Source organism: Caretta caretta, chromosome 8, assembly GCF_965140235.1.
Source record: "Caretta caretta isolate rCarCar2 chromosome 8, rCarCar1.hap1, whole genome shotgun sequence".
NCBI lineage: Eukaryota > Metazoa > Chordata > Testudines > Cheloniidae > Caretta > Caretta caretta.
In genome coordinates this window covers 67,784,033-67,802,254 of record NC_134213.1, presented here as the reverse complement: position 1 = coordinate 67,802,254, position 18,222 = coordinate 67,784,033, and the positions used below count along the sequence as shown (strand labels likewise).

Below are 18,222 nucleotides of genomic sequence, written 5' to 3'. Positions count from 1 at the left end.
GCATTGTTAACATTGGTCAGTTCTGGCAATGGTAGCAAAGATGGGAGCACTATTCCATAGAAGGCACTTGTGGCCTCCAGCATTTGTCATTCTGTCATCTATCCTTTCTCAGAGCAAACTTTTTATAAAGCATACCCATGTGATGGAGGTTTCCACAGGCAGAGGTGAGGTATCTCTTTCCGTCTCCTGCCCCTGTGGTGGCAGTGGGGTGGTAAATGTCTTTTTGAGTGTTGTCTGTTCTGCTGTTTCACTGAACAGTTTTAGGGGTTTGTGCCTTTCCTACTGAATGCAGTAACCTCTTGATTTTGCTCACGTATCTCCAGTGCAATTTTTCAAACATTCCTCTTCCACTGGGAGTTAAAAATGAAGCAGCTGGAGGTAGTAAAGGTGCAAGTCCAGATCAACATTCAAATCATCACTGATCGATTGACTGTATTGGAGGTTAAACTACTGTGGACAAAGCAATGAGAAAGCAGACGGGCCAGCTCTGCCCTTGGGGAAATCTGCTCCTGTTTGGAGATTTGCACCCTTTGCCTCAACTATAGCTGGGTGGTTGTGGGGGGGGAGGGTTAGCAACCATCCTCCTGCTCTCTCGCACGGAGTCTGTCTGCTACTTCATTCAAAAAAGTCTATTTCAGCTGCCAGTTGGAGAGTTAGCAGCGTGTGCTCAATGCAGTGGAATAGCGTGTGCAAAGCAGGGTGTGGAGTAGAAAGTTGCACTGCACAAAGGACCCTAGGACCTGAGCCATTCTTCCAACAAAGGGCTTGCCCCTCTAAGCTGCTCACACCTCCTATAAAGTGCTGAGTGCTCTCAATTCTCATTGATTTCTGTGGATGTTGAGGTTGCACAGTGTGGGGGAGGGGCGGATCAAGCCCAAAATGTATGCAACAGTTGCCATCATGCAGTGGGCCAGTTGGGCATCATCCCTCCTCCAGTGTGAAGGAGGACAGGCACACTGGCACACCAGGTCTAATTCTTTCATGGAGCTTTGGGCTTCAAATACTGATAGACTAAAATGCTATTTTTCAGACAACAAAATTCCCAGTGTCCCTAAATACTTTCAGGCACAGTAACTCTCTTGGCTCCACTGGGAGAGTTGTAGGTAACTGGACACGGGGAATACCACAAATACAATGCCTTTACAGTTTCCTTCGTGACAAAGACACAGGATAGCTCAGTTAATGGGAGATTCATAATGGATGACATTTAGAGATGTGTGCAATGGCCACAACACAGCCTGAAATCATGCAAAACTTGATTAGGGTTTTGTTACAAATTCCAAACTCAGCCTAGTTTCCCTGAAAGGTTTGCAAACTGGGATAGTGCTTCTATACTCAAGGTTTGTGTTGTTGCAGTTAGGTCATTGCCGTGGATAAATACCCTACTAAAAGGTCTACCATACTAGACTACCTATCATACTAGGTCAGGCCAGTGGTCTAATTAGTTCAGTACAGTAAAACCTAAGAGTTATGAACACCTCGGGAATGGAGGTTGTAGCTTTGGAATGTTCGTAACTCTGAACAGAACATTATGGTTGTTCTTTCAAAAGTTTACAACTGAACATTGGTTTAATATAGCTTTGAAACTTGACTCTGCAGAAGGAAAATTCTGCTTTCCCTTTATTTTTAGTAGTTTATGTTAACAGTAGTGTATTTGCTTTTTTGTTGTTGTTGTCTCTGCTGCAGTCTGATTGTGTACTTCCAGTTCCAAACGTGGTGTGTAATTGACTGGTCAGTTTGTAACTCTGGTGTTTATAACTCTGAGGTTCTACTGTATCCTGTCTGACAGTAGCCAGTACCAAAGGCTTCAGACCAAGGTATAAGAAACCCTACTGTGGGCAATTATGAGATAACCTATCTGCAGTTATCTGCAGGGAAGTTTCATCCTATCCCCCCATAATTAGAAGTTGGTTTAAGCCCTAAAGTTTGCACATTTCTATACGCCCAAAGCTTTTAGGGGGGTTAGGTTTTCCCCCCATATTTTTTGTTAGAACTCTGGGTATTTTCTTGCTATCCATATATAAATGTCTCATCTTCTTTTGAATCCTGCTAAACTCTGGTGTTGATGTCTTGTGGCAATGAGTTCCACAGTCTCAGTAGATATGGTCATTGTGTTAGGCACTATTCACAATGGAGCTGTGTGAAACTCAGCAGTTTTGTTTCACTGTTGTTTATGCAAACATTTTCTTTTTGATTGTGGGTCTTCAGTCACATTTAGTTTGAGCTTCTAGTTCTAACAAATATAAAAACTCAAAGGGAAAATGAGTCCAAACTTCTGGATTTCACCTGCTGTCCTATCGCAATCACAACTTGCATGCGATTTTGACAAAGAACTATACGTTAAAAGAAAAAGAGTACTTGTGGCACCTTAGAGACTAACCAATTTATTTGAGCGTGAGCTGTAGCTCACGAAAGCTTATGCTCAAATAAATTGGTTAGTCTCTAAGGTGCCACAAGTACTCCTTTCCTTTTTGCGAATACAGACTAACACGGCTGTTACTCTGAAACTATACTTTATGCAGCCTCAGGTTTGCCTTCAGCCGATGCTTTAAATAAGGAAAAATGCAATCATTCTAGCTGCAGTAGGGCTCTTCCTGACTCCTTCACAAAAAGTCTTGAAGCCCTGCTGGGTCCTTGCCCAAATAGAGAATGTTTAGCTGCTCCTGTTATGTCAGAAAAAGTCCAATTCTTGAGAGTTCCATATGCAACAGACCTCCAATCTGGCTCTTGGATTCAGCCAGATTCAGTTGCCAGATGTAGGGATGGGTGTGGGTTGGGAGCTGGATTATTTTGATAGATTAGGAGAAGCTGCAAATGACCTAAATGTAGGTGGTAAAACTGGAGAGTATGCAGACCCAGTAAAAGGTGATGGGTGCCAAATTATAGTTTTTCTGTCTGTCTTGTACCAGGATGTTTTGTGGTCCTTCAATGTCTTGTTTTATGACCAAATTTTGCCAGGATCCAGATGCTGAACCTGAGTTTTGTGGTACTGTTGTACTGGTGAGCTTCAGGGTCTGTGTTTTTAAGGTGCACTAATAACAGCTAAACATGTTTTTTGTTCAGGCATGAAACTTAGGTAGATGGGGTTAAAAACTGCCAGGATCCAGCAGGACCCACCTGATGGATCCAGAGTTTGGCAATGCAACTGAGGTGGGATGTCTCAGGGTCTGGGGTATTTGTTGCAATTGGAACAGCTAGGCTTGTTCTTCATTTAAGGGGTGGAATTTGGAAGGCTGGGCCAAAAATTGGCAAGATCCAACTTGTACCCTGACCCTTCAGTCCATTTCTAATTGAAGGCTGAGGCTCTGGTGTCGTTTAAGCCCAAGACCTTAAAGGCTTTTTCAAAGGAACAAAAAGGAAGGTGCAAGGGGGGAATGCAGCAGGAGAGATAATCGGTGTCATGAGTTAATAAGGGACTTGTGCAAGTGGCAAGTGTGGAGATGCAAGAGAGAGATGGAGATCTAAACGGCTTTAGGACCGCTCGGCGCGCTCAGGTCTGGAGGTGGTATAAGGTTTGCAATCCCTCTACTTGCTGGCAGTTGCAGGAGAAGATTGCTTTTAAGTGAAACGTCCCTGCCACCTCTCTGAGGTTTCATTCCCCTTAATAGTGTCCTGCCCTTAAGTTTGAGAGCTCCTTTTGCAATGCAGGGTCAGCACGAGCGCTGAGGGGGGGGGGGCACGGGAGATTTCCAATCCAGAAGAATCGCTGGCATGTATATTTCATCGGATGGACTTTCCATGTGTCTCATCTCCCTGCCATCAACGCTGTATGCAGTGATACTTCTGACTTGAGCAGAGGAATGCGCGGAGGAAGCTTCGGCGAAACTGGTAGGAGAGGATCTTCTCGGCGCCAGTGCTAATTGTCGTGATTTATGTCCCCTCCAAGTACCTTCCACGGCTTCATCTAAAATAAAACGAAAGCTGGGGCCAGCCAGGAGCGCAGCCTTCGCAGCGCGTCTTGTCGCGGAGAACCAGGGAACGTCCTGCAGCTTCCCGGAGCCCCAGTAAAAGTTTAAGGCAAAGAAGTGGCTCGGGCAGACGGGAGACCCGGCGGTGCAGCGGGGCTGGCAGGCAACCCTGAGCGGCTGCTGCTGACTTGTTCCAGGGGGAGCGTCGGTCTTGGCTCCCCTTCTCTGATCTGCCGGTCGCCGAGCTTTGCAGTGGAGCCGGAGGAGTTCCTCCCCCTTCGCACCGGAGCGAGCTCCGCGGGGCAGCTCCAGGGCAGTCTACAGGTCCCGGGGCAGGGGCTGAGAAGGGGGCTCCGACCTGCCGGCTGGCGGGCGCTGCTCTTCTCCAGCCCTTGAACTCTTCGGCGTCACCAGGAACTTTTGTTGGGCGTGCGGCACACGCCTGCCAGGTTCCCCACGGCCGGGGGACGGGGCACAGCGGGCGGAGCAGCCTCCCACCCGTGCGCCCCTGGCTCCCATGCTCCCGCTGCCGGAGAGGGATGAGGCTGGGAAGGTCCCAGGCAGCGCGGTGTCCGCTCTCCTCCCCGCTCTAACGAGAGGGATTGCTCCACATGGTGAGTACGGCTCCTTCTTCCCTGCCTCGCTAGCGAACCGCTGCTGCCTGCCAGCCCGGTGAAACCGGCGGGCAGGAGCCATGGCTGCGGGCGGGAGAGGAACTCTGCCCAGCCCCTCGGGAGCGTTTGGCGTGGCTGGCTAGGGGGAAGAGTTGGGGCTGGGCAAGCTGGACTTGGCTTTGAAAAACTTGGCTGCCCGCAGCCCCTGGGTGCTGGCACGGTGGCTGCACACGCTGGGTCTTGGAAGCTGGGCTGTGGGAATCCCGCCCCCCGCGCGGTGCGCTGGGCAGAGGGCTGGTACCGGCCGGGGGATGGTGGAGTGGTATGTGTCCCTGGGTTTGCTCCTAGCGGATGGGAGATGGGTATGTAGGGAGAATTGCATGCAGTGGTAATTCTGCCTCTCTGGGGGTTTAGTTTGAATACCGCTATGGGTCTCCCCGTCGGTACAGATCTACATGGATCAGCTAGAGCTATTGCCTTTTATTGGACCCCACGTAGCCAATTAAGAGATTTAGCAGGAGGGTAGGGGGTGGAATTTCTATACAAATAGAAACTGCGCCCTCTGCTGTTGCTGTGAGCTCCTCGCTTGGGAGCAAATTTCTGTGTCGGGTTTCCAAGCACATTGCCCTTGTGCTTTGCACAGGGAGGAAAATTACTAGCGCGTATTTCAAAGGCATTTTCGTTAAAAGAGCAGGCGATTACTCTGTTTGTTTTTGCATCCTGAATGGGCACCTATAGACACAGGTATTGGTCCCGCCCCTTCCCCCAACCTACAAGTCGATTAATCTATTTCTGATACATAGTCACGCCATTGAAACTCCTCTGTGGATTGTTTTCCAAATGGGCTACCCTCCTACCTCTAACATCGAATTACATTTTGGTTCACAAACCTGCAATCTGTTCTCATGAGTTTCCCGGCATGGAAATCAGCTGTGCACTTAAAAAAAAAAGATAAAGGGCATTAACTTCCAACAGGGAAGCAAAAAAAACCCAAAACCCTGAATCACATCAGGATTTTACAGAACTGTGGAAATGATTGGTTATAACTTCCTATTTTTTAAAATGAAAAGAGTATTAAATAAGAGCCAACAAACTGGCAATGAAGGGAATGAAAGAGTTTTTGAAGTGAATTCAGAAGGATTCTGCCAAAAGGGGGTCATTTGCTTCAAACAGTTTGCAGTCTATGAATAAAGATTTTTCTGCAGAAAAATATTATCAGAAATCCAATAAAAAAGAGTGGAATTGATGGTTTGTAGAATAACCCAAATCCCCATGGAACTAACAGTTCACTTATTCAACTAGGAATAATCCCCTGCTTCCTATCAGAAATTACAAGCAGTTTACATAATCATTCAAAAAATAAATGAAAAATTATTCAGACAAAAACCAAATGATTTACTACCTGCTGAATAGCTGAGACCAATAAAATGAATGGTCCTGTATTCTCTCCTAAAGTTTGTATGTTTGTTGGCTTTAATGAGCACATTTATATTGCTGTGCATTAGGCTTTTCAATATTTTGTGCACTAAGATTCAGCCTAATTTTTGCAAAGATGTGAAAAGAGGAAGTGAATTAAATAATTGGTACAGATGCTTTTAAAGAGGGAGCAATTTACAGTTTTGCCTCAAGCATAATGCAGCCCAACGTTTAGACACTGTGGCCTAGGTAAGACTTCACATTTTTTTAGTCTACATGGAAAAAAATCAAAGATGACTGTTGGTGCTTTAAAGGATGTTTCCCTGACATTTTTCACCAATTAATGGCAGTAGCCTGATCTTTCCTGTTCCTTGTCATCTGCCATGCACCACGGTGGCATTGCTAAGGAGTGGAACCAACTTTCTGATTAGAGGTACAGAATTTGGCAACAGCACAAAACAAAATCCGGGTCCTTTTAGTTTTATTTTGTTTTTTCCAGTGTTAAGTCCTTAATATAATTTTAGCAGCTTCAGAAAATTATATTGAGTTCACGCCACAATCTGAAGACTTTACTATCACTACACAATAGATGATCTGTGAGTAGTTTTTGACAAGAGCCTGTTACTTTTTCTGTTAGGAATCTTATTTCTGTAAACCATTTTGATCATCTTAAGTGCATAAAAATTGCAAAACAATGCAATTTGTGCTCAAAGTTGACTTAACCAATAAGAGACGGTTACAAAATTACAAAGGTTTTATATTAAAAACTTACAGCAGTTAAAAATGAAGCCTTTTAAATGAAAGTTTCTGAAGTATTTTCATTCCATGCTGAATGTTGGTGATACAGTGTAAGTGGTAATGTTCATGTGCTATTTTACAGGACAAAGAAAGATTTTGGGCAACCTAAAATTTTGTAGGGTATTTCAGAATCCCTAGTTTTATTTGTAGAACTTCATATTCTGTTGTCTTCTGTTAATAGATCTCAGAAGTCTTATTACTCCTTTCTCCTAAAAGAGAGAAGAAAATCTTTCCATTTTCATCAAATTTATTTAACTATTTAATAGAAAAAGAATGTGAAGTTCTTCTAGTATTAGTACTGATTTTGAAATATCCTAAGAATTTTTTAGAAGGTACTACATTTAATCAAAGATAGGATGTAATATAATTAAACACATGAACATATTTAATTTGCATGGATGAATAACTGCATTTATGAAATGCTCAGATTTAATATATCACAGTATGTCAGTATATCACTGTATGCCAAGTTTCATAAGTGGTAACAGTGAAAATATATATCAGTTACCAGTTGTATCTTGTGGTATACACCATATTTTATTCATCTTGAAAAAAGTAATTTAGAAATTATAACCAAAGCAGCCAAAAATCACCTTTACTTGTATTTTTTAGGAAATATTAATGTACTCTGATTGTAGATGCAAAATTACAATAGATTTCACTTTAAAATATTTTATATATTCCTACTATTATACACATCTGCCATTGACTAAGTTTTTTTTTATACATCTAAATGTTATTTCTTACACCAGCAGATACTGGAATATGTTATCAGATAACTGATTATTCACCTTTCTTTCTAATTCATGTGCTGCAAAAATGTGTATGTTTATCAAATTCATGGTCTGTACAAGAAATGATCACTAGTTGCCATTTTATGAAATCCACTGCATAACTGAGTTTTTGGAAAAAATCTATAATGTAAGTACAGCAAGTTCTCAACAAGAGACTTCTGTAACACTGTGAATGCTAAGCTGCTAGTGACAATTTTTATAATGAGAAAATTATCATAGTGTGTGTGGGAGGAGGGAAATATTCACAGTGACCAAAACAGTTACAAGGAGCTGTGTTTACTACCATATCCTAATAAGAATTGACAGCTTCTTTTACCGTAATTAATTATTGCTGGAATATACTTTTTGGCTGGAGTTGAGGTGGGGAGCGGGGTGGGGAGGGTAACTGAGCAGACTACATAATTAAAATGCTGTGTGAGGCTGAACTGATTCAAATGTAGCCACCTGGAAACAAATTCATGTGTGTAAGGCCACTTTTACAGACAATTTTAGTCTTGGTCAACTAATGCTCTTCATGTAGAATTGCTGATACAGAGGTATACATGTATTTATTATATGTGGTATATATCCACTTCTTTACATACAGAGGAATGGTTTGGAAGAAAGCAGAGACATTAGGGACTTAAGCATTGTTGTTCCACAGTTGCCCAGGGAATGCCTGCTGTTTTTCAGATGGCAGGAGTTAAGGCACATGTGAAAATTCAAGGGCCTAAATATTCTACAATTAATACAGTTATTGCCAAGAAAGATTAGCTCCAGTATACCATGTGCCACCATTTTACTGAATACAGCTAGCATAATCAATTTTTCCAGTAGTTTGTAGTCGCCTTTCCTTCAGTCAGTGAAGATGTCAGTCTCTGTATGTCAGACCTTATGGATTGTTTCAGTTTAACACAGCAGAATGCGTGGTCAGTTGCTGAAGAGAGAACTACAGAGTACAGAGGATTTGGGCACAAGAAATGCGTCAGTTATTGTGTTTGGTGCATTTTACTCCATAGGGTCAAGTGTAAGTGTATTCACGAAAACAAATTTGGTTTATATTACCCACAGTTTGCCGTGTGGTTTAGAGCTACAACTGGTATTGTTTTAAAGTTCGGAAATGTAATTTTAAAATAATTTTTGCAAGATAATTTTTTTAAAAATTAGATATGTTTGGGAATAGACAACCAGGAACTAGAATGCACATAATGAATGACTCTGCAGGCATAAATATAATAAAGACAAACCGTGTAGCTCTATTATAAAAGCCTCAGTGACCCATAGCATATGATATTTAATGTGCTTTGGTCAATATCTTTCTCTATGTCAATGGGAGCTCATTAAAAGAAGATACTGCAGAGTAAGTGAACCATGCCATATTAGTTCTTGCCAAAGCCTGACATTTTTAATACATTAATAATATATCTGTAATATAATGGAAGACTATTAATCACAACTGGTTATGTGCCAGAAATTTAAGCTGTAATTGGCCGCTTCTTGTCAGGAATGTCCGTCACTCAGTCATATATCTTCCCAATTCTAACATATGTTGCACTCCTCTGCACTTTTTCCTTGTCAGTGCGCTAAATTTGATCAATGTTATAGTCTATAATTCTGTGTAATGACCATCATTATGAGGCTGACTTTCTTTAATGAGAATTGGTTATATGGTGAGCATTGTAGCACAGTGGGTGTTGAGATAACGGCTATCTTCACCTTCATTCTCAATAGCTATATTCTCAATTCCAGTTAATACATCTGTTTACAGCCCTATCTAGTCCCACTTATTTGTAGATTGACAGTGATAGCAGGTTATAGAGGAAAAGAAAAACTACCAAAGAAAGCATTAAAAAAAGAGTATATTTCTGACTAAATGAAAAAGGCTAAATTGTAAGGCTGTTTAAACATAGTAAATTGTTATTTCTATACAGTAACATAACATTCACTCACTAGTTATACCAGCTTTGCCCAAGCTCAAAATAGTTTTTCTCATCCTTCAGTGCTGAATATGCACTGATTTGTCATGATCATTTAAGACACTTTGTAAGTTTTTATTTAGAAACAGAGAACGTTTTTTTCAGGTCAATTCCTTACTTATAGATGTTGACCTTTGTATTTGAGCTGTGGTTTTTTTCTGTAATTAATTCCAAAATAACAAGTTAAGTATTGCCAATGAAAACAGGAATAATGGACGGTTGTTAAAAAAGCCGTGGTAATGGTTAATGATCTGAGTTAAAATGTATTTAATTTTTGTAAAGTATCTGAAGTTTCTGGTTTTGTAGCAAATTCAGACTTGAAGTTTACATGTATTTAGGCAAATAGCTAATTATTGTTACATAAAAATTCAGATATTCAACACACTTTCCAATAGAATACATCACAAATCACTGCTCTGTGATAACATTTTATGAAATGAATATAATGAAAAATTGCACTTGCGTGCATAAGGCAATTATTGTAAATTACTTTGCTATGGAAACACACTTCAGCCATCTGTTGGCATTTCATAGTGTGTGTGGCTTATTTCAGTTTAAGATGGTGAAGTGTTTAAATATAGTGAACCCGTTTGTGAAATTGCTTTGAAGACAACTTTTGCTCTTTCTTGAAAATGTGTATTCTAAAACAAGGTGTATGTGATGGAACCTTTCATATTTTTATGGCATAGGAAGATTCATCATACTAACTAGAATATTAGACTACAGACATTAATTAAGTTAAGCAACATTATGATTTATAGTTGTCTGTAAACATGAAATTTAAGAGGTTGTTTAGATTGTAAGAGTCAGCTAAAGAGTTGAAAAGTACAGTAGTAGTTAAATGCATCCTTCTTTTCACAAAGGGGCTAATCCTATTCCTATTGCAGTCAGTGGCCAAACTTCCAATATCTTCAATTGAAACAGGATTGACTGCAAAATTAGAGAAAACTACATTGACCTATATAAATGACTTTTGAATTTGTATCATGTTGTTTTTAGGGTTTATGATCTTATGTCCTGGTATTTTACATCTTACAACAACATACAGAACTGTTTGGAGGGTATTTCTGTTACAGAAATAAACAAGAGGTAGATATGTTAAAATAATTAAGAAAACATGGGACCAATGTTGAAAAGGGAAATTGTTAATATAATAAGCTACAGGTGAGCCAGTTGTTATCTTTATCATTAACTGCAATTTTAAAAAAAGGAGCAAAGCTTTTCCAGTACTAATGAGAAAATCCAAACAGACAAATGTGTGCTCCTAATAACTCTCTTATTAAGCTAACAAAAGCATAGAAGCATATGGGGCATTTTGAGCTCTCTGAGGTCCTCGTTCCAAGAGATAAAAAGCACACAACGGTAGTTGTCATCTTTGTCACTGTAATAAAAGATCCGCTTTGCTGATCTCCTTGGTGGTTTAGGTTTCCCCCACCTCATTGGTTATAAAATATGAGAAATGTTTAAGTTCTGTTGTTTGCCTTTTAGGTTTTGCCAAGATGGAAATGTCATTTTTAAAGCAAAAACCTGTAGCTCACCTGAAATGTTATAAATCTGTCTTTGTTAAAGAAGAGTTAAATCCTTCAAGTTGAAATACTTTTCACTGTGAATGATTTTGGTAGTTTGTTCATTCTAGCAAAGCACACACTGTAAAGGTTATCTATATTACATCAATTTGCTTTATATTGCATCAGACCTCCAAAATGTCAACATATCATATATTTTATAATGCATTGATTCTTGGACAATAACTCTTACTCTTATTGTTTCTAAAAGGGTGTTGGTGCCAGAAGAAAAGAATGATTGATGGGAAACAGACACCAGGCTGTAGACACTCATCCTTTTGCTTCAGATGCTGATTTATCAGTGCGTCTGGGTATCTCTTGTGAGCTTTGAACACGGAGGATCACTCGGGGTTATCGACAGTACAAGTGAAGACCTACAACTTTGCTAAATTATTATCTGCTCTCAGACATCTTTTACAAAAAGCCCTGATAGACACATTATAAGACCAAGGACAAGCTTCAGATTTCGGTGAAAAGCTGCTGTTTTGAATATGTTAGGCTTCTACCAAAGTCTTCAACTTAGTAAAGCAAGTACCATATTCTAACGTTTCACGTTCAGTTGTGCAACCTCTTTATAAGATACATACATAAATATACGTGTACATATATTTATAATCTATAGACTGTCCTTAAATCAATACTGGTTATAATTATCAAGGCAATTTCAAAGGATTTAGAGATGTATTTGTCAAGATTCCTGTCACTTCATGCCCTTTGGGTTACTGTATCTTCAGTGATGCAGCATTATCCTTCAGTGTGGGGACATTATGACGTGTGTAAGACTCAGATTTACACTGAAGAAGGCAAAATTTGGGATTACATGGCCTGTCAGCCAGAATCCAGAGACATGATCAAATATGTGAAAGTGACCCTGGATCCCCCTGATATAACATGTGGAGATCCTCCCGAGACCTTCTGTGCAATGGTAAGGCAAACTTTTCAATGCTCCTTTACTATATAGTTTCAGGATGTGTTTCTGTAATAGGCAGATGCAAAGTGGAAATCCCCAATTCAGTAAAGATCCAGGCAAAGCCACATAATATTATGAAAAAAGAAAAGGAGTACTTGTGGCACCTTAGAGACTAACCAATTTATTTGAGCATGAGCTTTCGTGAGCTACAGCTCACTCCATGCTCAAATAAATTGGTTAGTCTCTAAGGTGCCACAAGTACTCCTTTTCTTTTTGCGAATACAGACTAACACGGCTGTTACTCTGAAACCTGTCATAATATTATGAGTTCGTAAATGTGAAAGGCTTCTGAGAAACAAAGCAAGAAGAAATAGGCAATCTTCATTAAAACACATTAAGCTGTAGGATAAGTGGTTCATTTAGTTAGAACCCAGTGCTGTTTCACTTGAAATCAATGGCAATGCTTACAGTGGACTTAAATGAAAGCAGTATCAAGCTTCTAGTGCACTAACTTTTCAACTGGGTGTGTTTGCATGGGTTATTTGTGAAAAAGAGTTTGGTAGCTTGATTTTAGTGTGTTCACATCATGAAACCATCATAATGTGGTGTAATTAGGCATCCTTGCCCAGTAGAAGTCTACAATTAGAATACTTAAACAATTGCAGGTTTAAGGTGGGGGAAGGTGCATTGACAGTGTTTTCAGGGAAGTATGCACAGCTCTAAGCATTGCTACTTAATGCTTCATTATCATGAGCCATAAATATTCACAGCTGTATTTATGGGCAACATTAAAAGAAACACCATTAGCTAGGGTCTGATTTTTCAGAGGTGTTGAGAATCTGCATTTTCCTGTGACTTTAATTAGATTTGCGGGTGCCCAGCACTTCTAAAAATCATGCCCAAGGGTCTTAAGTCAGGCTTTCTGCATCTGGTCTTCCTAAAATTAGAGGCCAATTGTGAAAATGTTGCACTTAGTAAATAGTTGTGCCAGCTGTGAAGAACTAGGCACTATGTATGTGTCAAAACATTACACCTGAGTAAAGCTGTATGCATAAAGGTTTGCCAGATCAGATCCTAGGAGATTCTTAATGTTGGAAGAAATTTTCAGCTTGTAGAGGACTTTTTTCTTATATTTATATATAAAATAAATTTTCTTTCAGTAGAATGTTAATTTCTGTTGAAAACTATTATTCCTTGATAGGAAAATGTAGTTTTGAAGTATAAATCATATATACGGTGTTATTCATGGTTCATTTTATTATGATGATATCAGTAAAGCAATAGAAATTTGTATAATTCTAGCTAATAATTTAGCTCTGGGAAATTAAGGAGTTCTTATAAATAAGTTTACTGTAAATTGATATAACCTACTAAATATATTTGTTTGCCTGTATATTATCTGTATGGAGATCACTATTACTCTGTGACAAACCGGTCTGTTCTGGGAAAATTAACTTTTGAATGGCTTATGGCATCCGTTTCAACCCCCAGTACTCTTGAAAGTGTTCAGGTGGAAGCACACGCACATTTGGGATGTTGTATGCATGGACACAAACACTCACCACATACGCTGCGCTGATATCATACATGAAGCAATTACATTGGTTTTGTACCTTGTGATTGCACCACTTGCACTCTGCTCACTAATCTATCCTCACTAACACTGCTTCAAACAGACCCCATTTTAATTTTAATAGACATAATTTGCCAGTGTAATATTTCCTTCTCTCTTCCTACTCAGCTATCAGCTTGAGCAGCACAGCTACATACCACCCCTTCCTGAGAGGTGATTGATGTGCTCGAATCTAACCCTTATTAATATAACTTTTAATTCCATTACTAATCCCTGGTTCGAAAAGAAACCCCTCTCAGATACTTACCTAGGAAACCCCTAGTGGCTGCTGCTGTAGTTTGCATACAGAGCTGAGATTGTTATGAACATGCATATAAAGCTGAAGTGACAACATAAAAATATGATTTGCTCTTTGTGTCTAGACAAATTTGGCTGTCACAGCCCAATGCAACACCCCAGTGGCTTAAAAATGGTAAAATTATCTGCAATTATCTGCAGCCTGCAGCTAATTTTCTGGATAGGTTAAACAGAAGCTTTGAAAAGAAGCCTACAGACGGAAGAAGTCATCTGCGTTTGTACAATTTATGGAGCAGAAGTGCTGATGACAGTAGAAATTCGAGCCCTAGAGTACTCCTCTGGATTTCATAGTCAATCAAAACTAAATTAAGAAACAAAGATTATTAAAAAGTCTTCTGTGCATGTAATTCTGGCATAATATTATGAGGTGGACATTAAATGTTTCCCTCTGAGACTTTCAGCACCATTAATGCAGCATGCCTTTAATTACAAGTAGGCTCATATTACTAAAAAATTGGGAAAATAAAGTACTTTGTGGTGTAGTTAGCAATGCCATTATTATGTTTACTGAAATAATTAAAAGAAGGGATATCATTCTTCTAAGTAACTTATAAGTCAAAATATGCAATGAAAATGGATTTTCTTTGGGAAACACTCTTATGTATGCAGCATAACTAGTATAACAATTTAGTGCAGTGGTATAGAAGCATTATTAAGTATAATTCTACCTAGCAGAATTCCTAGCAGATGTGTTATTGTGAAAAGGCTTTTTTCTTTTTTCTTTTTTCTTTTTCCTGATTGTAAATATTAAGGTACAAATTCTACTCTGTTACATCTGTGCTATTATGTTAATAAGCATGAGATTGTATGGGTTTATTTGGCTAAAGTTGAGGCTGTAGTGGATTGCTTAATGTGAATCTTCATACATGTACCTTTGAAGAGACTATATAAATGTGAAAGATATTGCAGTCTTTACCTACATTACCTGAATTAATCCATCTATTTTTCATACCTTTTTAATGCTTAGGTTTAATTTACAGTAATTAAAGTTAGCAGTGTTTGTAAGGGTACTTTAAGTTCAGATAACAAAGTTTTTTGCCTTGGAATTTCCTATTATTTTAAGAAATATTTTATTATATAGTATAATAAGATCAGGAAATACACTATGTGCACCATGCAATTGTAGGGAGCCTTTGCCAACCCCTGTCCCATCTTTCACCTCCATGTGGAGACCAATCACAATATCTCTTCTTGCATTCACTTGAGCATGAGGACTGTGTCCGAATAGAGTGGCTAGCCACTTTGGATTGGGTGAGAAGAACGTGACCTTACACTTGTCCAACAGCCACGTCTTGAGTTGGCCAGCCAGTACAGGGACTACACATTGTAGCCTCATCAGGGATGACACAACAATGGCACTCCTACACATGCAAAGGAACTCCAGGTGGTAGTGTGCCTCTCTCTCAGCTCCCAATATGGGAGTGCCACTTTAGTCTTATAAAAGAAAAAAAAGTAAATGTATGTAATGACAGTAGAAACAAAAGATGGCTTGGTGGAACCTGCAGGATGCTTGTTTCCTGTGCAATCTAAAGGCAGCAGAAAAAAATACCGTCATAAATCAAAATCTAAGACTCGGGTTATGGGGAAATCAGATTTATTTATTTCATTTATTAACCCATTTCAAGGCTCACTTGTGGATTATTGACAGGAACCTGTCGAATTGAATTTAGTTCCAAATTTACATTTTGTAAAAACAAGTTTTTAGAAACAAGTTTTTACAAAACCTAAGCTAAGCAGAAATGTGCCAATGGAATTTTCAATTTGTTAAACTCTTTCAGTGGAAACAGAGTTTTCTGAATCAAACCTACCCTTGCAGTGTTTGCACTCTCCTGCAATGTTTGCAATGCAGCCGCTGCAACAATGTGCCAAGTGCATAAACATGTACTGGACAGCGTGTTTTAATGTTGTTTGTTTATGCCTATTTTTTTTGTTTTTCTTCAGTATGTCAAATTAACTTTGAATATTAGAATGTAGCTAACAACTCCCTTCAGTGTCAGTAGATGGTTACCACAATAACTGTAGATCTGAGCAAGACAAGGAATTGTAGTGTCCCCATGTAGACATTCAGAAGCAATAAGAAAAAATTAGCAGAAAATTAAGTTTGTGCTCTTACCACCTGGAAACAACTGTGTAATGTAACAAGTTTACTAGAGAGAGAACGGTAGACATGTAGATTTTCTTTGGTAGACTTAATTGGACGAGCAACATAATTCTTACTCAGATTGTCTTAAATACCTATAGGGAGCTAGTTTCTATAACTAGAGTTTGGCTCTGTCCATAAACAAGCTTTCAATCATCTTTGTAACTGCTTATGAGCATGGTTGGTTCCAAACATAGGGTATGTCTACACTGCAGTCAGATGTTTGAGTGTAGCCCCTGTAGACATAGCTGAGCTAGCTTTAATCGAGTTAGCATGAGTACCAATAGCCGGGAAACCGTGGCAGCACAGGCTTCAGCATGGGTTAGGGTGACCAGATAGCAAGTGTGAAAAATCAGGGCAGGGGGTGGGAGGTAATAGGTGCCTATGTAGGAAAAAGCCACCAAAATCGGGACTGTCCCTAGAAAATCGGGACCTCTAGTCTCCCTACCAAGGGCTACCTGCCCAAATAAGTACCTAGGGTCCTGGATGGGCTTGTACAACACATGCTGCCACAGCTTCACTGCGGTTGGTACTCACACTAGCTACATTAAATCTGTCTTGCATATGTCTACACATGCTGCAGTCACACCTCCAAATGCAGTGTAGACATACCCATAGTTTGCATCCACACACAATGTGTTTAGAACTCAGTTATTAGGTGTGGCTGCTAACAGCATTTCAACCTTGTCATGTGGCACAGAGTTGTCTTCCTGTAACCAGCATACTATTATTCTCTTTGCTGTGTGGACAGGACCCCACCCCCAACCCCTCGATCCCCCCCACACACACACCCAATATGTTGGCTGGTTTTCATTCTTCCCAGTTTTCTGCACACAGGACATCCCAGTACGCATGGTCCCACATGTTGCTGGTGCAGCTCTGAATGCACTCTCTTACCTTCTGGGGCATTATGTATCATGGTGAGTATGGATGTGCAAACACAACATCAGTTTTAAAATAAATAACATGTATTCCCAGTAAAATAGTAATTTTAAAAAAATTCTTAACAGATTCAGTGGCATTCACAGTTGAATTATAGTAGCTCACTGTCAATATAACTGTGTCAGGAATGTACCCTGAAATCTTAATGTCACTTACTAAAAAAAATTTATATATATAAACCTATTACTAGTAATGTACTGCAACCTGCACAGCTACTGCTAAGGTACAGTTGATCACAAGGCAATGGCTCGTGGATTCCAAGCTTTAGGGAGCCCCTCAGAACAGGATTTGCTGTAAATAGAGTAGTATAATCTATATAGTAGTGTCCCAACAAACACTCACTGTCTGAGGCTATGTTATTATGGCGTAACATCACTATATGACGACATTGTGTCCTGATGATGTACCATTAGGAACCTCTACTGTGTGCAGGTGCCCTAGAACACAGCAAACTGTAGACTTTATTTTTGCATGGAGTGGGTGAACCCAAACTGCATCCCAATACAATACTTGCTTTCTGACATTATTCCACTGCCAGCCTAGAAGAGCTTGTGCTATAAAAGCCCATTCCTGGATTACAATACCTACTGAACTCATCCGGCATCTGTGAGTTCTTCAAGTCCTGTACAAAGTCAAAAGAACTATTACTGTTACACTGAACCATAGGAGGATATTCATATGGGTTCACTTTTAAGATGACATAAGACAGTTTCCAAATATTAACATTTATTTTTACACTTTGTTTTTTTCTTTTTTTTCTTTTTAGTCATAAAGTGACCAGTCCAATGCATAGACCAAGGTTCCATGCATTCACTCCTGAAAACATGTAACCATGTACATATCTTTATTCACATGAATAGTCCCATAGCGTTAAATGGGGCTGTTCATGTGAGAAGTTTTACGTGTGCATAAGTATTTCTAGGATCAGAGCCTAAGAGCCATCTCATTCCCTTTGCTTCATGGAACAGAGCAGAGAGGATGAAATGCATGGAAGCACTAGCATCCCCTGCTGGCAGTTTAAAGGTTGTGTTTGAAACCATTTAAGTGAGTTATCCCTTAATCCATATGGAGAAAAAAATCCATTATATGGTCTTGCTTAAGGGGACTAGGAAATAGTGAGACTGTAGGTGCTGTTAAATTTTCCTCCGAGTTAGTGCCACTACACCTTTATTGTTTCTATTGTGATTCAAGGTAGAAACTGTTTTATGGAGACTGAAATGTCCTGTATGTGAAAATAAATGTGTGTATTT

The 18,222-nt window shown here is 39.6% G+C and overlaps 1 protein-coding gene across 8 annotated transcripts in view; it reads left to right on the top strand.

Moving 5' to 3' along the window:
* NTNG1 (netrin G1) overlaps nucleotides 1-18,222 on the top strand; it is a 282,002-nt gene that overhangs the window by 64,209 nt on the left and 199,571 nt on the right. For 4 of the 8 annotated variants that reach the window (XM_048860784.2, XM_048860783.2, XM_075131586.1 and 1 more), the window contains exons 1-2: nucleotides 3,525-4,522; nucleotides 11,262-11,975. In XM_048860784.2, the coding sequence (XP_048716741.1) occupies nucleotides 11,730-11,975 (246 nt within the window). In that variant the 5' untranslated portion in view covers nucleotides 3,525-4,522; nucleotides 11,262-11,729. Of the gene's footprint in view, nucleotides 1-3,524; nucleotides 4,523-11,261; nucleotides 11,976-18,222 lie in introns of those variants that run through there. The other 4 variants (XM_048860789.2, XM_048860788.2, XM_048860787.2 and 1 more) reach the window with 3 other exon arrangements.